The sequence below is a fragment of the Eleutherodactylus coqui genome, chromosome 1, assembly GCF_035609145.1.
Source record: "Eleutherodactylus coqui strain aEleCoq1 chromosome 1, aEleCoq1.hap1, whole genome shotgun sequence".
NCBI lineage: Eukaryota > Metazoa > Chordata > Amphibia > Anura > Eleutherodactylidae > Eleutherodactylus > Eleutherodactylus coqui.
In genome coordinates this window covers 76,541,311-76,559,369 of record NC_089837.1, presented here as the reverse complement: position 1 = coordinate 76,559,369, position 18,059 = coordinate 76,541,311, and the positions used below count along the sequence as shown (strand labels likewise).

The 18,059-nt window shown below is 44.7% G+C and overlaps 1 protein-coding gene across 1 annotated transcript in view; it reads right to left on the bottom strand.

Annotated features, from left to right (window-relative positions):
- Positions 1-18,059, bottom strand: part of MBOAT2 (membrane bound O-acyltransferase domain containing 2) — a 204,213-nt gene that overhangs the window by 11,594 nt on the left and 174,560 nt on the right. The window contains exons 9-12 of the mRNA XM_066597492.1: positions 17,518-17,621; positions 11,189-11,253; positions 8,395-8,527; positions 2,876-3,027 (exon numbers count right to left, since the gene is read on the bottom strand). Coding sequence (XP_066453589.1) covers positions 2,876-3,027; positions 8,395-8,527; positions 11,189-11,253; positions 17,518-17,621 — 454 coding nt within the window. The remainder of the gene's footprint in view (positions 1-2,875; positions 3,028-8,394; positions 8,528-11,188; positions 11,254-17,517; positions 17,622-18,059) is intronic.

The following is an 18,059-nucleotide window of genomic DNA, read 5'->3' as shown; positions in this document are numbered from 1 at the left end:
TCCGTCTTTCTTCTTTGAGTTTCATTATATTTATCATCATCGTTTACCATCACCCTCTACCTCTGTCATATAACGGTGAGCCTCCAATACCATTTCTGTGTTGCCATATTGATATGTGCTTCATATACAGGGGAAGGCAGGAATCGGAGCTGGACCCCGCTCCTAAAAAGTTCAGCTGTCGGTAGCACTTAGAATAGTTGTCCATAGACAGGACTTCCATCTCCCATCTGACGCTGCACAGTGTGTGCCATCTCACACAACATAATCCTGACTTCTTCTCCCTATTGTAGAGTTGTGTGCTACAGCAAGGAGAAGGAGTGATGTAATGTTGTGTGAGTTGCTGCGCCCACCACCAGACGGGAGAGAGAAGTCCTGCATGTGTGTGTCTCCAGTGAAGCTATTGTAAATTCTACCAGCGGCCGTACGTTGGGGGCCACAGAGAGGTCAAACATTAATTATAGAGGGGTCCTATTACTAATAGGAACTAATGATGGAATCCTTTTAGTTGTTGGAGCAAGAAAAGGGGGATTTTTTACTAATAGGGGACACAGAGGGGTCTAATTATTAAATAGGGCAACAAAGGGGGCTCCTATTACTAATTCGGTTCCCCAAAGGAGATCCTATTACTAATAGGGGCCACAGTGGGTCTAGTAGTAAATAGGGCAATAGTTGGGGTCCTATACCTAACTGGGACCACAGCAAAGACCCTATTACTGTATAGGGCTATAGTGGGGGATTATATTACTAAACAGAGTCACAGCAGGGGTCCAATAACTAATTGTCACCACAAAGAGGTCCTATTATATATGTGGGGCACAGTGGCCCTACTATTATGTGGTGGGGCTCCCTCCCCCTTCTCTTCTCCTCTCTGCCCCTTGCTACTGTTTGCAATGGGAGGGGGTAGGGCAGGGGTGGAGCCAAGCTCAACCTTGTCCCGCCCCCTTCCATTGCAAACAGCAGCAAGGGGTGGAGAGGGGACGGGAGCTCAGCACACTAGCTCCCGCCACGTCCTGCCTCCTCCCCTGGCAGAGAGCCAGCCGCCTGCCTACATATACACCGAGCCCGTGCATCAGATGGTAGTGTATATTGTCAGGCCGTGAAAACGCTAGCTGATATACGCGCATGTGAATAAGCCCTAAAGGTACGTTCACACATCGCTAATGTGCTGTGATTTTTTCTCACAGACTATGGTGCAGATCTGTGGCAGATTTTACCCTTGCAATTGAATTCAAATTGAAGAGCAGAAATTTGCAGTAGATCTGCACCATAGTCTGCGACAAAATCTGCAACAAATCAGTGACATGTGAACCTACACTTTAAGTGACTCGCCGGGTCTGGAGAAACAAAGATGGCCACACCAGATTCTCGGACTTCCTAATACACACTGTGAATTAGTATTCATCATTCATGTAAGACACTACACCTGCTTTGTTGTCCACATGATCAGTCACATCAGCATGTAGTGTCTTAGACTACTGAAGCATACTGCGCACAGTGCAGTCAGAGAAGCCGTTTGGCCATTTTTGTTTCTCCAGGCCTGGAGAGTTGCTGTTAAGGTATGTTCATATGGAGGAATCAGATTCCGCCTCTAAGGCAGGGTTCACACGGGGCGTATTTTCGTCGGAAATCTCGCGGTTTGGCCGCAGCAAAAAACGCGAGATTTCCGCCGGGAGAACCGCTGCGGTTTAAGCCGCGGTGGCTTTGAAGCGGTCCGGCCGCATGCTCTTCCGTTGCGGCCGGCTCTCCCATAGAGGAGAGCACGGCCGTAACATAAATAAACAAAGAACCGACTGTAAACAGACATGCTCAAATGTTTCAACCGGATTTACCGCAGCGGATTAGCCGCCCCATGTGGACGAGGTTTCTGAGAAACCTCGTCCACATGGCTGGCTAATCCCGAGATTAGCGGCCGCAGGCAGATCTGCTGCTGCAGAACCGCGGCAAATCCGCCCTGTGTGAATCCAAAACTGCTACAAAGATCCACGGCTCCTCTGCTGCAGGTTTTGCTGTGGATCTGCAAGCAGTTTTAGCTAAATCAATAGGCAAACTACGCATGTGGGATTTCCGAAGCGTTTTCACACACATCCGTGTGAAGAAGTGACAGCTTAGCCACAAATTTTTGCTGTAGTTTTAGAGGCAGAATCGGATTCTGGCACGTGAATATACCCTAAGGCCTTCCTCACACAGGGCGTTTTGTACAGCGTTTAGCGCTGCGTTTTCAGCGCTGCACTAAACGCTGTACAATGCTCCCATTCATTTTAATGGGGCTGCTCACACAGGGCTAAAAACACAGAGTCTTCAATGCTGCGCTTTGACAGCGATGCATGTTCTATCTTAGTGCATTTTCAGCCCTGCTTCGCCCATTGAAATGAATGGGCAGCGGGTTCAGCACTACTGAAAACGCGGCAAAACTTGGTGCCGCGTTTTTGGCAGCATTAACCATACACCGTTTTTCGGGGGGGGAGGGCTTGCAATATAAGCCCTACCCTGGAAATCAGTCCTAGCTACACTAGATAGAAAAAAAAAAGCAATACTCACCTAGCCGAGGCTGCTCCGGGCTTCCCCTGCACTGACAAATCTATTGCCGTAAGCCAGGTTTGAGAACCCCGCCTCCAGCAATAGATTGCTGTGATTGGGCAACGAGCCAGTGCTGAGAACCAATCACAGCCCTTCATTGACTGTCTCAGCCAATCAGAGCCAGCAAGTTGAAAAAGGCCTGTGTGAGGGAGGCCTAAGGGTGGGTTTTAATGACTATTTTATAAGGATACATTCTGGCAGTTATTGTGTGGACATAATATTGTGTATATACCTTGTAGATGTCTAGTTCTTTGTATTATACGGTTCTGTTTTAGAAATCTGTAGGTCAATGAATTACCTGTAAAACTGTAGTGATGGCTTTACCGATAAGAGCACAAACGGTGCCACTGTGTAGCTAATCGCCACCTGCGTTGCTATCCACGTCATCACATCATATATTAGCTTCAGTTCTGCGGAGTGAAGAAAGTGATGTCGCACATTGCTTCTTATCTGCAAAAAAAGGATCATTTTTAATCTTTATTTACGAGTCCGGATTCTTCTTGTACGGTAATTAGGATTAGGTTATATGTATCCGAGCATCCTCGGGTGTGAGGGATGTAACCCTCATAGTCTCCTTACGGTAAATGTCTGCGCATTTCCTTTGGGACTTTTCATTGTTGTCATTTTTTGTGTCCCTATGTTGCCTTTTTTCTCTACTGCCATTTGCACGACGAGCTCCTGGTTATCCAGGGAACTCGTACACCCTAGACGACTCTCCACGTAATCATTGGATCGTGGACAGAGAGCGAATCCTACACGTCTTCCTGGACAACAGGTGCCAAAGGGTTAAGCCTGAGCAGGGTTAACCCTTCGAGCACCACGTGAGTTCTCATTCACCTTCTATACTCCATGCTAATTGAAGGGAGTAACGATTGCAATATAAGGCACATTCTTATTGTTCATTTTTTCTTATGTTGCTCTACAGCTATTTGTGTAGTGGTAAGCCCTTGCATGTAAAGGGCTTGTGGGCCACCGTACATGAGAGCAGTGCCAGATCCGGCCAGTATCGTAAGAGGAGGTTTCCTGGCTACCAGGCTGCAGGAGAAGGAAGTGCCAGGCATCAGTGCCAGCCCATGCAAAGCCTCATGCTGATATGCTGGGAGAAGGAAGTGCCAGGCATCAGTTCCAGCCCATGCAGAGCCTGATGCTAATGTGCTGGGAGTAGGAAGTAAGAGGCATCAGTGCCAGACCATGCAAAGCCTCATGCTAATATGCTGGGAGAAGGAAGTGACAGGCATGAGTGCCAGACAATGCAGAGCCTAATGCTAATGTGCTGAGAGAAAGAAGTGACAGGAATGAGTTCCAGCCCATGCGGAGCCTGATGCTGATGTGCTGGGAGGAGGAAGTGCCAGGCATCAGTGCCAGCCCATGCAGAGCCTGATGCTAATGTCCTGGGAGGAGGAAGTGAAAGGCATCAGTGCCAGCCCATGCAAAGCCTCATGCGGATACGCTGGGAGAAGGAAGTGACAGGCATGAGTGCCAGCCAATGCAGAGCCTGATGCTGATGTGTTTGGTAGGAAGAAGTACTAAGCATCAGTGCCAGCCCACGCAGAGCCTAATGCCAATGTGCTGGGAGAAATAAATGCCGGGCATTCACACTAACCCATGCAGAATCTGATGTGTTTGAAGGAGATCGTGCCAGTCCATGTAGAGTCTGATGTGCTTGGGAGGAGGAAGTGCCAGGCATCCGCATCAGCCCATTTTGAGCCTGATGCTGATGTGCTGTAAGGAGGAAGTGACAGGCATCAGTGCCAGCCCATGCAGAGCCTGATGATGATGTGCTAGGAGGAGGAAGTGCCAGCCCATACAGAGCCCGATGCTGACATGCAGATGGGCACTGTGATGCTTAGCTGTGCAAAAGGGAACAGGAAAAGAGAAGTAGGCATGGAGTTTGGCAACAGATATAGTGTAGTATGACTTTCTGAGGTGTCAGAAGAACCTGCTTGGGGTGAGTGAGAGGAAGTATGTGGACAGTCACTGTGAGTTGGGCTGTAGGCAAAAGCAAGGTGACAGAGAGCCTGAGTGAGGTGGTGCAACATAGCCAGAATAGCTGCCATGGCGACTGCTACTGAGATAAAGATCCCCATATTCCTTGCTTTCTTTGTGTGTTTCTTCACCTGCAGCATGCACTCGTTGATCAGGCATTCCTGATCAATCTAGGAGGACGTTTCTGTCCTGCTTGAGCTTGCTTTAGGACAGCTGTGTTATGGTTTGACAAGTCTATCGCTCCAGGAAGAGAATTCCAGGACTGAGAGCTTGAAGCGCTATTGAACAAGTATTAAAGCCATAGCTATGCTTTCCTTCATCCAGGAAAAAGGTTCAGTCAGTTGCCCCTATGGCTGCATGTCCACGGGCGTTTTTGCATTGCGTTCCCCGATGCGACAATCCGGTCGCGGGGAACACAGTGCACGCTTTCCATAGAGTTGCTATGGAAAGAGCAGCCCCCCTGTCCACGATCGGAGAATCATAGCAATTCTCTGCTCGCGGACGGCAAATCACAGCATGCTGCAAATCGCCGCGATTCTCTGCAGTGAGCCTATCTGACCGATAGGCTCACCGCCGAGATCCGTCAGCTGGCTCCTGCTCGTGGTCGGCGGCTCCCACTGCGGGATATCGCAACCCTGTGGACAGGCAGCCTTACTCTGTATTTAACCCATGAGTCACATTAAAATATTTAGAAAAACCCTTCTAAAAATGTTATTTTTTATTGTAAATTTGGAACTTATGTCTCATGTAAGTATATTTGGCGCAGAACTTAGTTGCCTTAAGTACATTTATAACCCCTTAATGACATAACAAATTTTAGCTGTAAAGGAATTGTCCGGGGTATGGTTGTTTTCTCCTAAACACAGCGCCACTCTTGTCCTTGGATTGTGTATGGTATTGCAGCTCGGCTCCCATCCGCTTTAATGGAGATGGGCTGTAATACCATACACCAGCTCATGGTCAAGGGTGCTGCTGTGTTTTGAAGAAAGCAGCAATGTAGTTCTAACTGTAGACAACCCCTTTAAGAACCAGTAAATTGTTTTGCCTTGTGTGTTCCAGTGGTCAGAGCTCTTTTATGTTTTCGTCAGTGTAGTTGTATTTTGCGGGACGAGTTCCAGTTTTTATAGGAACCAATTTCACGTACCGATAATGTATAGAATAACTTTTATCATTTTTTTTTTAGGATTTATTTTTACGGCGTTCACAGTGTGGTATAGTTATTATATTATTTTATAGTACAGCTTGGTACAGACGATTCCAATTATGTGTAGGGTTTTCTTGTTTTTATTTTTTCAATATTTAAAGCTTTGTGTAAGGGGAAGAAAATTTTTTTTCTGTAAAAATATTTAGATGCCACGGTAAGCAAAAACTAAGGCATTCGCAGGGTTAAATGGTGTAGAGAAGTGATTGGATGAGCAAGTCCTCATCATTTTACTCCTTACATGGCAGATAAAAAAACATGTGACAGTGTGAGCAAATATGCTCTGTGATAGATGGGGGTGATAACATGAACAAAAATTCACCCCTTCCCTGAGACAGGGAGATATACAAGAGAATCACAGAGCTTCTCTGCTGCTGCTGGTCTCTCCTCCCCTTCCTCTCTGCTCTGCACACCCGCTGAAAATGACAGCTGTAAATTTAGTATTCCCGCCTCCACTTCAAACGGCTGTAGCTCCATTTCTGTAGGTGCTAACGACATGCTACGATCTTGTGACACCAAAAGCATGTTGGTAGCACCGATAGAACCGGAGCTACAGCCGTTAGAAGTAGAAGGAACTCTGTTCATCCATAAGTGTAGTGTCCTTTTCCTGTACGGTGAACTGAGCTCCTCCGAAACTGTTGGGGGGGTAAATAAACTGGCCAATATGGGCAAAGTGGCTTGTTGACCTTGACACTCGGCACCTAGGGCACATGCCCGGTAGTCCCACTCTAGCTATGCCGCTGGCAAGTACAGACAGAACCTTGGACTTACATCATCCATTGTACTGTGTATGTGTCCATTGCTAATACTGTAAGGTAATTGGACTCCTGTAAGACCTGCCATAAGGCCTGATGTGTGGAGGATCACTTTCATCCTGTTGTATCAGCTGTCTTAATTGATTTCACCCAGGGCTCAGTCAGCTCTTAATTCATAGTACATAATGACCTTTTTTATCTGCCCTCATGTGACACTGATAATTCTCTGACTACTGCACTTATATCTTACACAGCAGTTTGTGCAGGTGAGGGACCGTCTTATCTTAATTCCATAATAATCATGGCTATAATTCTCTTTTTATTCATCGGTAGGCAATGCCTATGTAGAGACCACATGAAGTTGCTTTGGTCAGCAACAAATCCAAGCACTTCTGATCAAGGTCCTTCGGTTATTACCCTTGGAGGTCTCCTCCTCTTTTTTTCGAAAGGGGAAAAATATGATGGAATTAAATTCTATTAATCAGAGTGGGCAGATAGAGCAAAAGCATCTCTCCTTCACAAAAAACGTAAAGCAACCATGGCCTGCCTTAGCTACGTGCGATCTGTGTGGTCACACAGGGCAGCGGCCACCAGCTTGTAGGGGAGGCACCAGGCGGATGTAGGCTGGGGCTGATCACACCCCTTAGGTCCACCAAGTCAGATGATCTTCTTCCTCCATGCAGCAGTGATTTGTGAAGCTACATGAATCATTCTCCTACCCTGTCTCTTCCCTTCTAATGTTCCCAGGCACCAAAGTTCTGCTACTGTAATTATTTCGAGAGCTTGGTTCTGGTATTGTATTTGTGTACTGAGATTGGTTAATGTTGTATATATATACTGAGCTTGATTCTGGTGCTGTATTTATGCTACAAACTTGGTTCTGGCCACCAGCTTGTAAGGCAGGCACCAGGCGGATGTTGGCTGTGGACAGTCCTCCACTTAGGTTCACCTGGCCCGATGATGTCTTTCATCCATGCGGTAGCATCTTGTGGAGCTACATGAATCATCCTTCTCCTGACATTGCCTCTGCCCCTCTGATGTTGGAGGTGCCACTGTCAGCTTATTGGCACCTCTGCAACACAATTGCTACAGGTAATTATGTTACAAGCTTGATTCTGGTATTGTATCTATGTACTGAGGTTGGTTCCTGCTGTATTTATGTACTGAGCTTGGTTTTGCTGCTGTATTTATGTTATGATCTTGCTTCTGGTAGGTTATTTATCTACTGAGCTTGGTTCGGGTACAGTATTTATTCACTGAGCTGTTTTGGTATGGGTATGCTACTACGCTGCTGCTTTCTGCATAAGCAGACTACCTATCAATACAGTATGCATGGCTTTCTTATTATGATGGGAGTGCCAAAAAAAAATTCCATACTGGGTGCCATCTAACCTAAGGTTGACACTGGCTACAACCATATATAACATGGTTGAATATTGGGGGAAGAGGAATAGTACATTCCCCCTGCTGCATATCACTAGGGCTTCCAGGAGCTAGACCCCTAGGGATGTGTTCTCCATCATAAGACCTGCCAAACGTATGGAGCTGGTCTCATTACGATATTGTAACTATGCAATATAAGTTACTATAATCAGTGGCGCCGTTTCTATCATCCTAAGGATGGGTAGTAGTATCATATATCAGAACCTCTACTAAAGAAAGAATACGGATTTCTGTGCCTGAGAGGCCACGGGTGTCTCTGAGCTTCATAGAAACACTTGTAGGCTTAGTTACAACCAAAAAGTTTCAATTTCATCTTATTGTCCAGGGGAAATACATGTAGAAGCTACAAAAGGAGAAACATCCATCACTTAGTAGAATGTGATGGCGGAATGAAGCATGACAACATTTTGTAATCATATAGTAGGTACTTACATTTCGCGCTGCCAGTGTCATTAAACTGCCAGTAAAGAAGGTCAGGTAATACCCTGGATATACACCATGCCAGACCGCTGACAATAGGAAGGTCTGAGCTATCGGGTTGTAAGTGGCGCGTTCATAACTTACTCTGTGCAATATAGAAAAAGGAGAACAGTCATAATGTGAGCAACAATAAAATAACTCTTTAAGGGTACGGTCACACGTTGTGGATTTTAATGCAGATCAGCACCAAAATCTGCAATATTTTTGGGCTCATTAGCAGCAGATTTTACTCTTTCAATTGAAGGGGGGAATTTTGCTGCGGATCCGCACCAAAATCCGTACTAATGGTATTTGATGTGGTTTTTGACATGGATTTCTCGCTGCAGAAGATGGGAGCATTTCCTTTCTACAGAATGGCCATAAAGTGTTATGACACAATGCAACAGAGCAAGCATACCCTATGACTACCCACCAGTTGAACTTGGCAGGCAATGATAGCTTATTGTCTGTGCTTCCTAATCCCAGGCAAGGCTGGAGTGGCTCACCAGGCAGACAGAGGACCCTCTGATGGCGAAGACCCCGGGACTCAGGTACAAAACCCAGACAAAATCTTTGAGATTTTTGTGGAAATTCGCAATGTGAAATTGACAATAAAGCAGTCACATGGTACTGGGGTTTATAACTTTTTGGGTTATCTCACTAATGATGTAGACATTCTTTGTATGTGCAATAATGATTGCATTATATACTATGCTTTTAACAATGGACATAAACCAGTCCTGTATGGGTAGAGTGGGCTCTTAGTATAATTTCTTCTGGTTGGTCCAAGGTACAGTAACCCGGTCCAACACTGGTCACAGAATTCAACTGGTGAGCCACATTGGTGTATAACATCTGAAAATGTATACAGCGGACACATTCAACATAGTCAATCCTTCTTCCCCCAACATCATCTTTTGTAGAGAGTCAATAGGCCTCCACGCTCATACAGCTGCAATCAAAATTATTTACCCCATTGCAAATTAGGTTTATTTTCCAAATTTAAAAACTTTCAGCTGTTTTTAAAACAATCAAACAAAAACAATTGAAATAGTTCAACACAATTATACTCATTGCAAGAAAAAATCCCTTCCCTAGAAGGAGTTGTCGGAATAGAATGAAACTTTTTGAGTGTGATTGTAACGTTAATATACATAAGTTATTACGATATCAGAGCAAAAATTTAATTTATTGTGGAAAACTGACCCCTTGTAGGAAGGCTCTAGTACCCCGTTGTACCACCTCTAGCTTTTATACAAGATGTGATACGGTGTGGGCATGGAGGCTCTAGTGCCCTGTTGTACTGCCTCTAGCTTTTATACAAGATGTGATACGGGCAGGCATGGAGGCTCTAGTACCCTGATGTACCGCCTCTAGCTTGGATACAAGATGTGATATGGGGGGCATGGAGGCTCTAGTGCCCTGTTGGGCCACCTCTAGCTTTTATACAAGATGTGATACGGGCGGGCATGGAGGCTCTAGTGCCCTGTTGGGCCACCTCTAGCTTGGATACAAGATGTAATACAAGTGGGCATGGGGGCATACAGAATTCGTATGGTATCCTGCTGTATATTGCTCAACATTTAATGTAACTGAGCATCTAGATCGTACGAACTCATAGGTTGTTGACGTTGGCATCCTAGATGGCCCCATACATGGTCTATTGGCTATATATTTGACGACCGGGCAGCTATGGAAGTGTGACAATGTTGTATGAGCATTCCCATGATACCCTTGAATGTGCGGCCATGCATTATCCTGCTGGAAAATGCCTCTTGAAAGCCGCCATGAGAGGAACACATGTGGCTGCAGGATGTCCTGAACATATCACTGAGCTGTCATTGTCCCTCGTACCATAACTAGTGGTCACTGTCGTATGTGTTGGCCCCCCAGACCATCACACCAGCAGTTGAAGTTCTCACCCCTAAGTCTCCTCTGCTGGTGCCAAAACTAAACCTAGATTTGTCATTAAAGACAATCTGGTTCCACTCCGGAGCAGTCCAGTTTTGTCGTTCATTGCACCACTGTAAATGAACGTGACTGTAGTTGGGTGTCAAAGGCAGTAGACATAATGGGCACTGTTAGACCAAATATCCTTCAGCCAAGCTCCTGGAAATTGCTCCGACAGACACAGGAGCCTGTAACGATGGTCCCATCTGTCTCCAGTTGGCACACAACAAAATAGTTGGAGCTGCACATGCTTGTCGGACGATCATCTTTACTGGTGGTCTGTCGAAGGCATCCTGAGCCCGGTCGCCATTTGTACATGCCCTTACACATCCACGGGTCCAAACACTTCCTAACAGTCTAGTCAGAATAGCCCATGTGGTTGGCAGTTTGTTGCATTGTCCCATTCCAATAATGCACTGCCTCTGAAACTCTGTTAACTGGGTGAAATCTCTTCTCTACGTCATAGAGGCGTCTAGTGTCCAACAAGCTCTACACAAGCGGGAGAAGAGGTCACTACACACAAGGAGTCTCCGAGAGCCTCTTATAGGCCAAGGGGGGAACCACTTTTAGGGCCTTTGATGACAAGACCGTTCATCTAATCACCACAACTCTAATCATTTGTATATCTGCGTAAGATGGAACTGCATGCCGAGTTCATCAGCAAAACAACAACTTCTTCTATCTAGGTGCTGGATTGTTTTTTTTTTTGTTTTTTTTTTTACAAATAGTATATTTATCAATGCATTTTTGCCAAGATTTTTGCAATATGACCGTAACGTGTCTATGTACAGGATGACTGATAGTCGGACCTTCATACCTCTTTAGCCACAGTGCAGTCTGAATGTTCCAATTATCAATGAACATCTTAAAGCTTGTAGAGAACTGGAATGTAAAAAAGACAGTTAGCTCAGACTACGTTCCTCCATTACCTTTAACTTAGCAAGATGCGTAATATGTGCTATTACTGTGTGAATCGCGGTGTGCAATGTTAAGTATGTGGGTGTGCCTCCATTTACGCAGATCCATCATTCAATGACCATCATTATAATTATACAGTTCAAACGTTAACTAATTAAAGTTTTGTACTCTTTATTTTCTAATTGTTCATGGGATAAAGGAAATTGACATTTATATCCACGGCCAGATTAGCCCTGCTGGAGCCATGTACAGTAGACTCTACATTACAATGTGCTAAGTACATGGTAACGTGATCCTCTAGTTCTACCAAACTTTTGTTATGTGACATATGAAATGTTTTGGGGTGTGGGAATGCATCTGTCCTCTACGTGATGCACTGTAATGCAGCCAAAAGTAGAAAGTAGGTGAAGTAATCAAGGGGAACGCTGCATGGAATCGGCTCAGATTCCCTGCAGCACATGTCAGATCGACTCCAACTTTCTCATAAATGGTTCATAATTAGGATTAGCAAATTTACTTTAGTAATATAGTAAGATTAAGCTTAAATAGGTCATCGACAATAGTAAAAAGGGAGAAAACCTATCTTCAGGATAGGTCATCAACAGCAGATTGGAGTGAATCCACTGCTCGAGATCCCTGCTAATCAGCTGATACTCACTCCCGCCGCTGTCAGCGGGGCCAGACATCGTCATCCGGGTTAGAGCTGAAAGTGTAACAGACAGTTTCACTCCCACTGAAATCAATGGGAGCAAATCTGTCTATTACACTTTCGGTCCTGAACGGTGGGGTTGGATGTCCAAAGCAGTGGTCAGGGCCAAAAGTGTAATAGACGGCTTCGCTCCCATTGATTTCAATGGCAGGTAGCCTTCTATTACACTTCCGGATCGGACCACCAATACAGATGTCTGATCCTGCTGCACTGACAGTAGGCCGGAAATCAGCTGATCAGCAGGAATCCCGACCGGATGATCCCTGGCAATCTGCTACTGATGACCTACCCTGATGATCGGTCATCAATGGTAAAAAGTGAGAAAACTCCTCTAAAGGTGTTATGTGGAAACAATGTATATTTTAAAAAGCTACCCAATATACTATACAACCCTAACAAAGGCCATACTTACCTCCTCTGTCCCCCCACAACTCATGGTCCGCCAGCTTCTGCTGCAGAGCGAAGATGTGCGGACACCAGGGTCTTATGTTTGTATGCCATATTGGGCAGCTTTTTAAAAATACCCACTTTAATCTATTACATATTCATATATAATAAAAACATTTTGAAGCTGGAGTTGGAGTCAGCACTTTTCTACCATCTCTAACTCTACCAAAAACTAACTCTGACCTCCACTCCAAAGAAGATAGATGTTGTTCATATTTCCTGACTCAATGTTCCAGTTCGTATCTAAGATGTTTAGTTACGTTTAGGTTGAGCCAGTCCAAACGTGGAACACCTATACCCTCAAACCAACATAAAACGGCATTGGATTTGTGAGAAGGTGCACTGCCTTGTTGGAAATATTGCTGACCACTGCCAAAGTATTGTCATATTGCCGGCATGTTTAGACTGTAAAGGCACACCTCCATGTTCACAGTTCTTGCCATTTCAACCAACGAACCGAGACCATGCCACAAATAACATCCGCAGATAACGAAATCTCCGCCGTAATTAACTGTTGGCACAACACATTTGGTCAAATGGCATTCCCCAAGCATCCTCCACATTTGGGTATGTCCATCTGATTTGAAGATGGAGTAGCGTGATTCGTCACTCCATAGAATATTCTTCCATTCCTCAGCTGTCCAACTATGCCAACCACGGAAGATGGGCCGATGCATTTTCTTTGAGACAACTCGACAGACATTTGCAAGACGTTAGTTGAAAGTATGCCATGGAGGTATCCAGTGTCATTAGGGCCAAAGGAGCCCAACTAACTATTAACCCTTTCTAATCCACTGTCTGATGTGTAAAGACATTCTGATTGAAGGCTATACAGCTTCGATGTCGGAAGACGTCCGGCAGGGTATTCTTACTGTAGATCACTGGCCACTCTGTTGTCGGGGGGGCCTCTCCAGCATGTCCCATACCGCAGTACTGGCTCTAGCCAGCAGATGGTGCCATTGTATAATGGCAGAAAGAGAAAGCCCCCATAGGAAACCCTATACTACATACTGAAAACATATACTACTTTTATATCTTGCTCGAGTGTCTTATTACTATTGATAGAATAGTGCACCTGCAATTACACCCTATGTGTTGTCAAAGCCTTTGCTGAAGGCTCCAGGCGGACTACTTGTCATGCATCTAAAATAAGAGGACTAGTTTTCTTACTCTACATGCGTGTCTATGTAGTCTGCCATATGCATTTAGCAGCGGTTTGGACAGCGCACAGCGGGGTAATGGCAGGTAAGGTAAGTATAAGACTCAAATCACCGGATTCAGTGTTTCAGCTCTTGTAATACAAGATTAATTATATAAGTTTAGTTTATGGGACTGACATAATCCTTTAAAGGCTTAGTTCATCTTTCTCCCATTAATTTTGTTCTTCGTGTGACTGACCAGAAACTAAAATGATGGCGTCACGACAAACATCGAACTCGACGGATCCGTTGACGGATAATGCGTTTCATTGGGTTCCAGTCTTGGTATCCATCATTTTAACAGTGCTGTTTTTTTCCAACATTGATGACGTAAACCCTGAACAGAGACTCCTAACGGAAATGTGAAGAGAGCCGGATGCGTTTTGTGTTTCTGGTTGTCCTTCTCCAGCCTTGTTGTGGCACCATACACATGAGTGAGCAGGATCAGCCATTATCAGCAGCTCTGCCAACATCCTCTGCAGAGTTAAAGTGACATCTATATCAGGTCATAGTCAAAGTCACAGGAACTTGGTACTTGGCCGACGTCCAGCAGGTCTCTTAGTACTTTAGCCAGGCCTTTAAATCATCAACCCATTTTTCTCTCCCCTGACAGCATTTACATTAAGAGTCAACAATTGGTTTATTGATTACAAGTCACATTTTTGTATTTGGATTTAATAAATCACGAGAGACGTGGAAGGCCATTCAGTGTGAAGCATTGCGAATTCATTATGGAAATGTCTTTTTTAGTGTATCTATTAGTAAAGACGTATTTAAAGCCAGTGACAGCAGCCGTTTGGTAGACTTAAATGCCTCGTACACTTTTGCAGCCCCACTTGATTAAGGGAAGTCCGTCGGCGAATTTTTGCCTATTAAGATCAATATACCGACGCATGAGCGACTGAATGGTGATTAAAATGGTACTATTACCTCTGTGCACTGTGACTCCCATCTATAGATAAAGTCGCAGAAAGGCTTCCCGCACCGTATGTTAACCCCTTAATATGCTCCGTGACATACAGTTGCGTCATCGAGGTTCAGGGTTTGTATGGGGGTTGATCCCGCTCCATACAATGCGGGTGTCGGTTGTTGGGGGTTAGAACCAGCTCTCCGTGACGAGATTGCAGGGTGCCATTCGGGTTTCCATGGCAGCCAAGGCCTTCTAAAAGCATCCAGGGCTGCCATTGCAGATTGCCTATTAAGCCATGCCTGTGGCGTGCCTTGATAGATTGCCTTTGCATACTGTGGCAAAAATGACATGCTAACTTTATTCTATGGGTCAGTACGATTACTGTTGTACCAAATTTAATTTTTTTTTTTTTTGCTGTACTACTTTAAAAAAAAAAAACTATCTATGAAAAGATATTATATTATTTTCTGCTGCCATCTTTTGACAACCATAACTTTTTTTTTGTTTTGCTGTCGACACAGTTGGGTGGGGGCTCATTTTTTGCGGGATGTCCTCCCTCCAGTTTCTTTTGGAGTATATACAGAGACTAGTAATTATTAGGAAATTATAGTACCAGTGTTTCTGGTGACGTAATGCATCACACAGCTCTGCTACATGGTACATCAATTATGCTCCCCACACATTACACACACAGCTCTACTATATCCATCCTGACCCTACACATTACACACAGCAGATAACACACACAGCTCTGCTACATGGTACATCCATTATGATCCCCACACAACACACGCACAGCTCTACTACATCCATCCTGACCCTACACATCACACACACACAGCTCTTGGACATCCCGATTAGCACACACACAGCTCTGCTACATGGTACATCTCATATGATCCCCGCAGATCACACACACAGCTCTACTACATCCATCTTGATCCCCACACATCACACACACAGCACATCACACACAAAGCTCTGCTACATGGTACATCCATTATGATCCCCGCAAATTAAACATACAGCTCTACTACATCCATCTTGACCCCACACATCACATCACACACACAGCTCTGCTATATATTACATCCTTTACAATCCCCATGCATCACACACACAGCTCTACTACATCCATCTTGATCCCCACACAAAACAAACACAGCTTGGATCCTTCCACAGAAGTGACATCACTGCAGCTCCTTTAGCTCATTGGATCTGCGTGGTGGTGGTAGGTCAGTGTCTTCTGTAAGGACCGCTTAGTTGTTTTCTTGTTTTGTTATTTTTGTCCTCGCACTTTCAAGAGCCCTAACTTTGTTGTTCTTCGGTTGGTCAGGCTCTGTGTTTTATATATGCTGTAGGACCTTCGATGATGTCACAAGTGGGCAGAGCAATGATGTCACCAGGGGTGGAGCATGAGAAGCACTCACATACTAACTGACAAGTTTGATTGGGTGACCAAGAAGATGCAATGCTGGTGATATGTTTTTTGTCTGATGATGTTCCCCATGCGGGATAAATAATGTGTTACTTTGATAGATCGTACTTTTAAGGACGACGTGATACCAAATATGCTTTTGTTTTTTTAACTGTAAATAGTGCTTTTTTAATACCTTTTACTTTTTCCTAATGGTTAGTAAAACTTTTTTTTTGCTTATTTTTACACTATTTTCTAGTCCCAACAAGAGACTTAAACTTGTAATTGTTTAGTCCCTCATACTAATACCATAGCATTGCATTATATCACATTCTGACAGGCAGTTTATCAAGCCATGGCAGCCTTGGGGGCTTTCAGAACGCCCCAGGCTGCCATTCCAACCAAATGCTACCTTGCAATATCATTACAGGGGGGCTGTTTGGAACCGCCAAACATGAATAGACACAGAGTCAACAGCCGCGATCAGCATTTACACTGATAGCAGCTTTTGAGGGAGGCTGTCCGCTATCGAAGACGGCCAGAACCTGCAGTGTATGTAGTGGAAGCGACTCCTGTTGATGCTCCAGATAAACCTAGTACCTCGATAACATAAATATGCTATGTCTTATTAAAAGGCTAACGTTAGGAACTAGAGATGAGCGAACGTGCTCGGCCACGCCCCTTTTTCGCCCGAATACCGCGATTTCCGAGTACTTCCGTACTCGGGCGAAAAAATTCGGGGGGCGCCGTGGCGGCACGGGGGGTAGCAGTGGGGAGTGGGGGGGGAGAGGGAGAGAGAGAGGGCTCCCCCCTGTTCCCCGCTGCTACCCCCCGCACCGCCACGCCTCTCCCCGCCCCCCGAATCTTTTCACCCGAGTACTGAAGTACTCGTAAATGGCGGTCCTCGGGTGCGTAAGACCTCGAAACGAGTACGTTCGCTCATCTCTATTAGGAACCCATGCGATTAGGTTCATCTGGACCTGTGGTATGGGCCCACATGTTTTGATTAAAACGTGTGCAAAGAACATTACAGCTTTATATGGTTAGTATAAACAACAGTTGTACATTTTTATTCAGATATCAAGAGTACATGAGTGCTGAGGCTTGTGTTTCTGTTACTGTATTTGTTGCAGCCGCGGCTTACTTGCACCATCACATTTAATTTATGAGCTGGAATATATATTTATCTTCCAAGTATTGTGGAGCCATATAAGATCAATGTAAAGGAGGAGAATATGATGTGCGATTTCCCTTTTAGGTCTCCTTTTCAGTCTCAGATACAATAATTCTTCGTACGTAGGATTTTGTGCGAATTCTTACAGAGGAGAAATTGCTCTGATAATATCAACCACGACAAAACAGAACCCAGTGATTATTTTTGCTAAGGGATTAGCGCTGCTATAATTAGTTTACTCCAGCGGAAGCTCTTGAGAGATTATTGTGGCAGTCAGGTTAGGATGCCTCAGTCACTGTGATCTGGCATCTGTTACAGGAAGACTCGTCTGGTCATTAATACTTACATGTTGACAAATGACAGAACACCTACCTCTATTTTTTTGATGTTCAGATTTGAAACTAGATCCCAATTTTCTTCCCCGTTTTTGTTGTAGCCTTGGAAACCGAAACCAGCAGCATTATTGATCGCATCCGCTAAAAGCAGAGAGTGACACAAAAACGTACTTTCTTAGTTTTACGGAAGGAAAAAATACAACACATCATTGATATTTGGAGATGCCAGCAAAGGATGAGAGAAGTCACTGCTGTATCAGCACAAGAGGCAGACCTATGGACCCAGTTAGGCTTAAAGACTTTGTACACCTTTGAATGTTTTTTTTTTATTGTGTTTTTGGAAATTACTTTTTGTAATTGGATTTCATTAAAATTTCTGATTCTTTGCTTTCTATGCTTGTATTGTTTTCCAAGGCGCTGCAGACCGGAGGAGTAAAATCTTAGCAAATGCTGTCAGTCAGAGTAAATTGACAGCTCCTCCTCTAGCGGGCTTGCCTGTTGTGAAGGTGCAATCACTGCCTATCCACAGAGCTATTACAGATGGTTGTATGATAGTTCCAGGGAATGGTGAAGGAGATC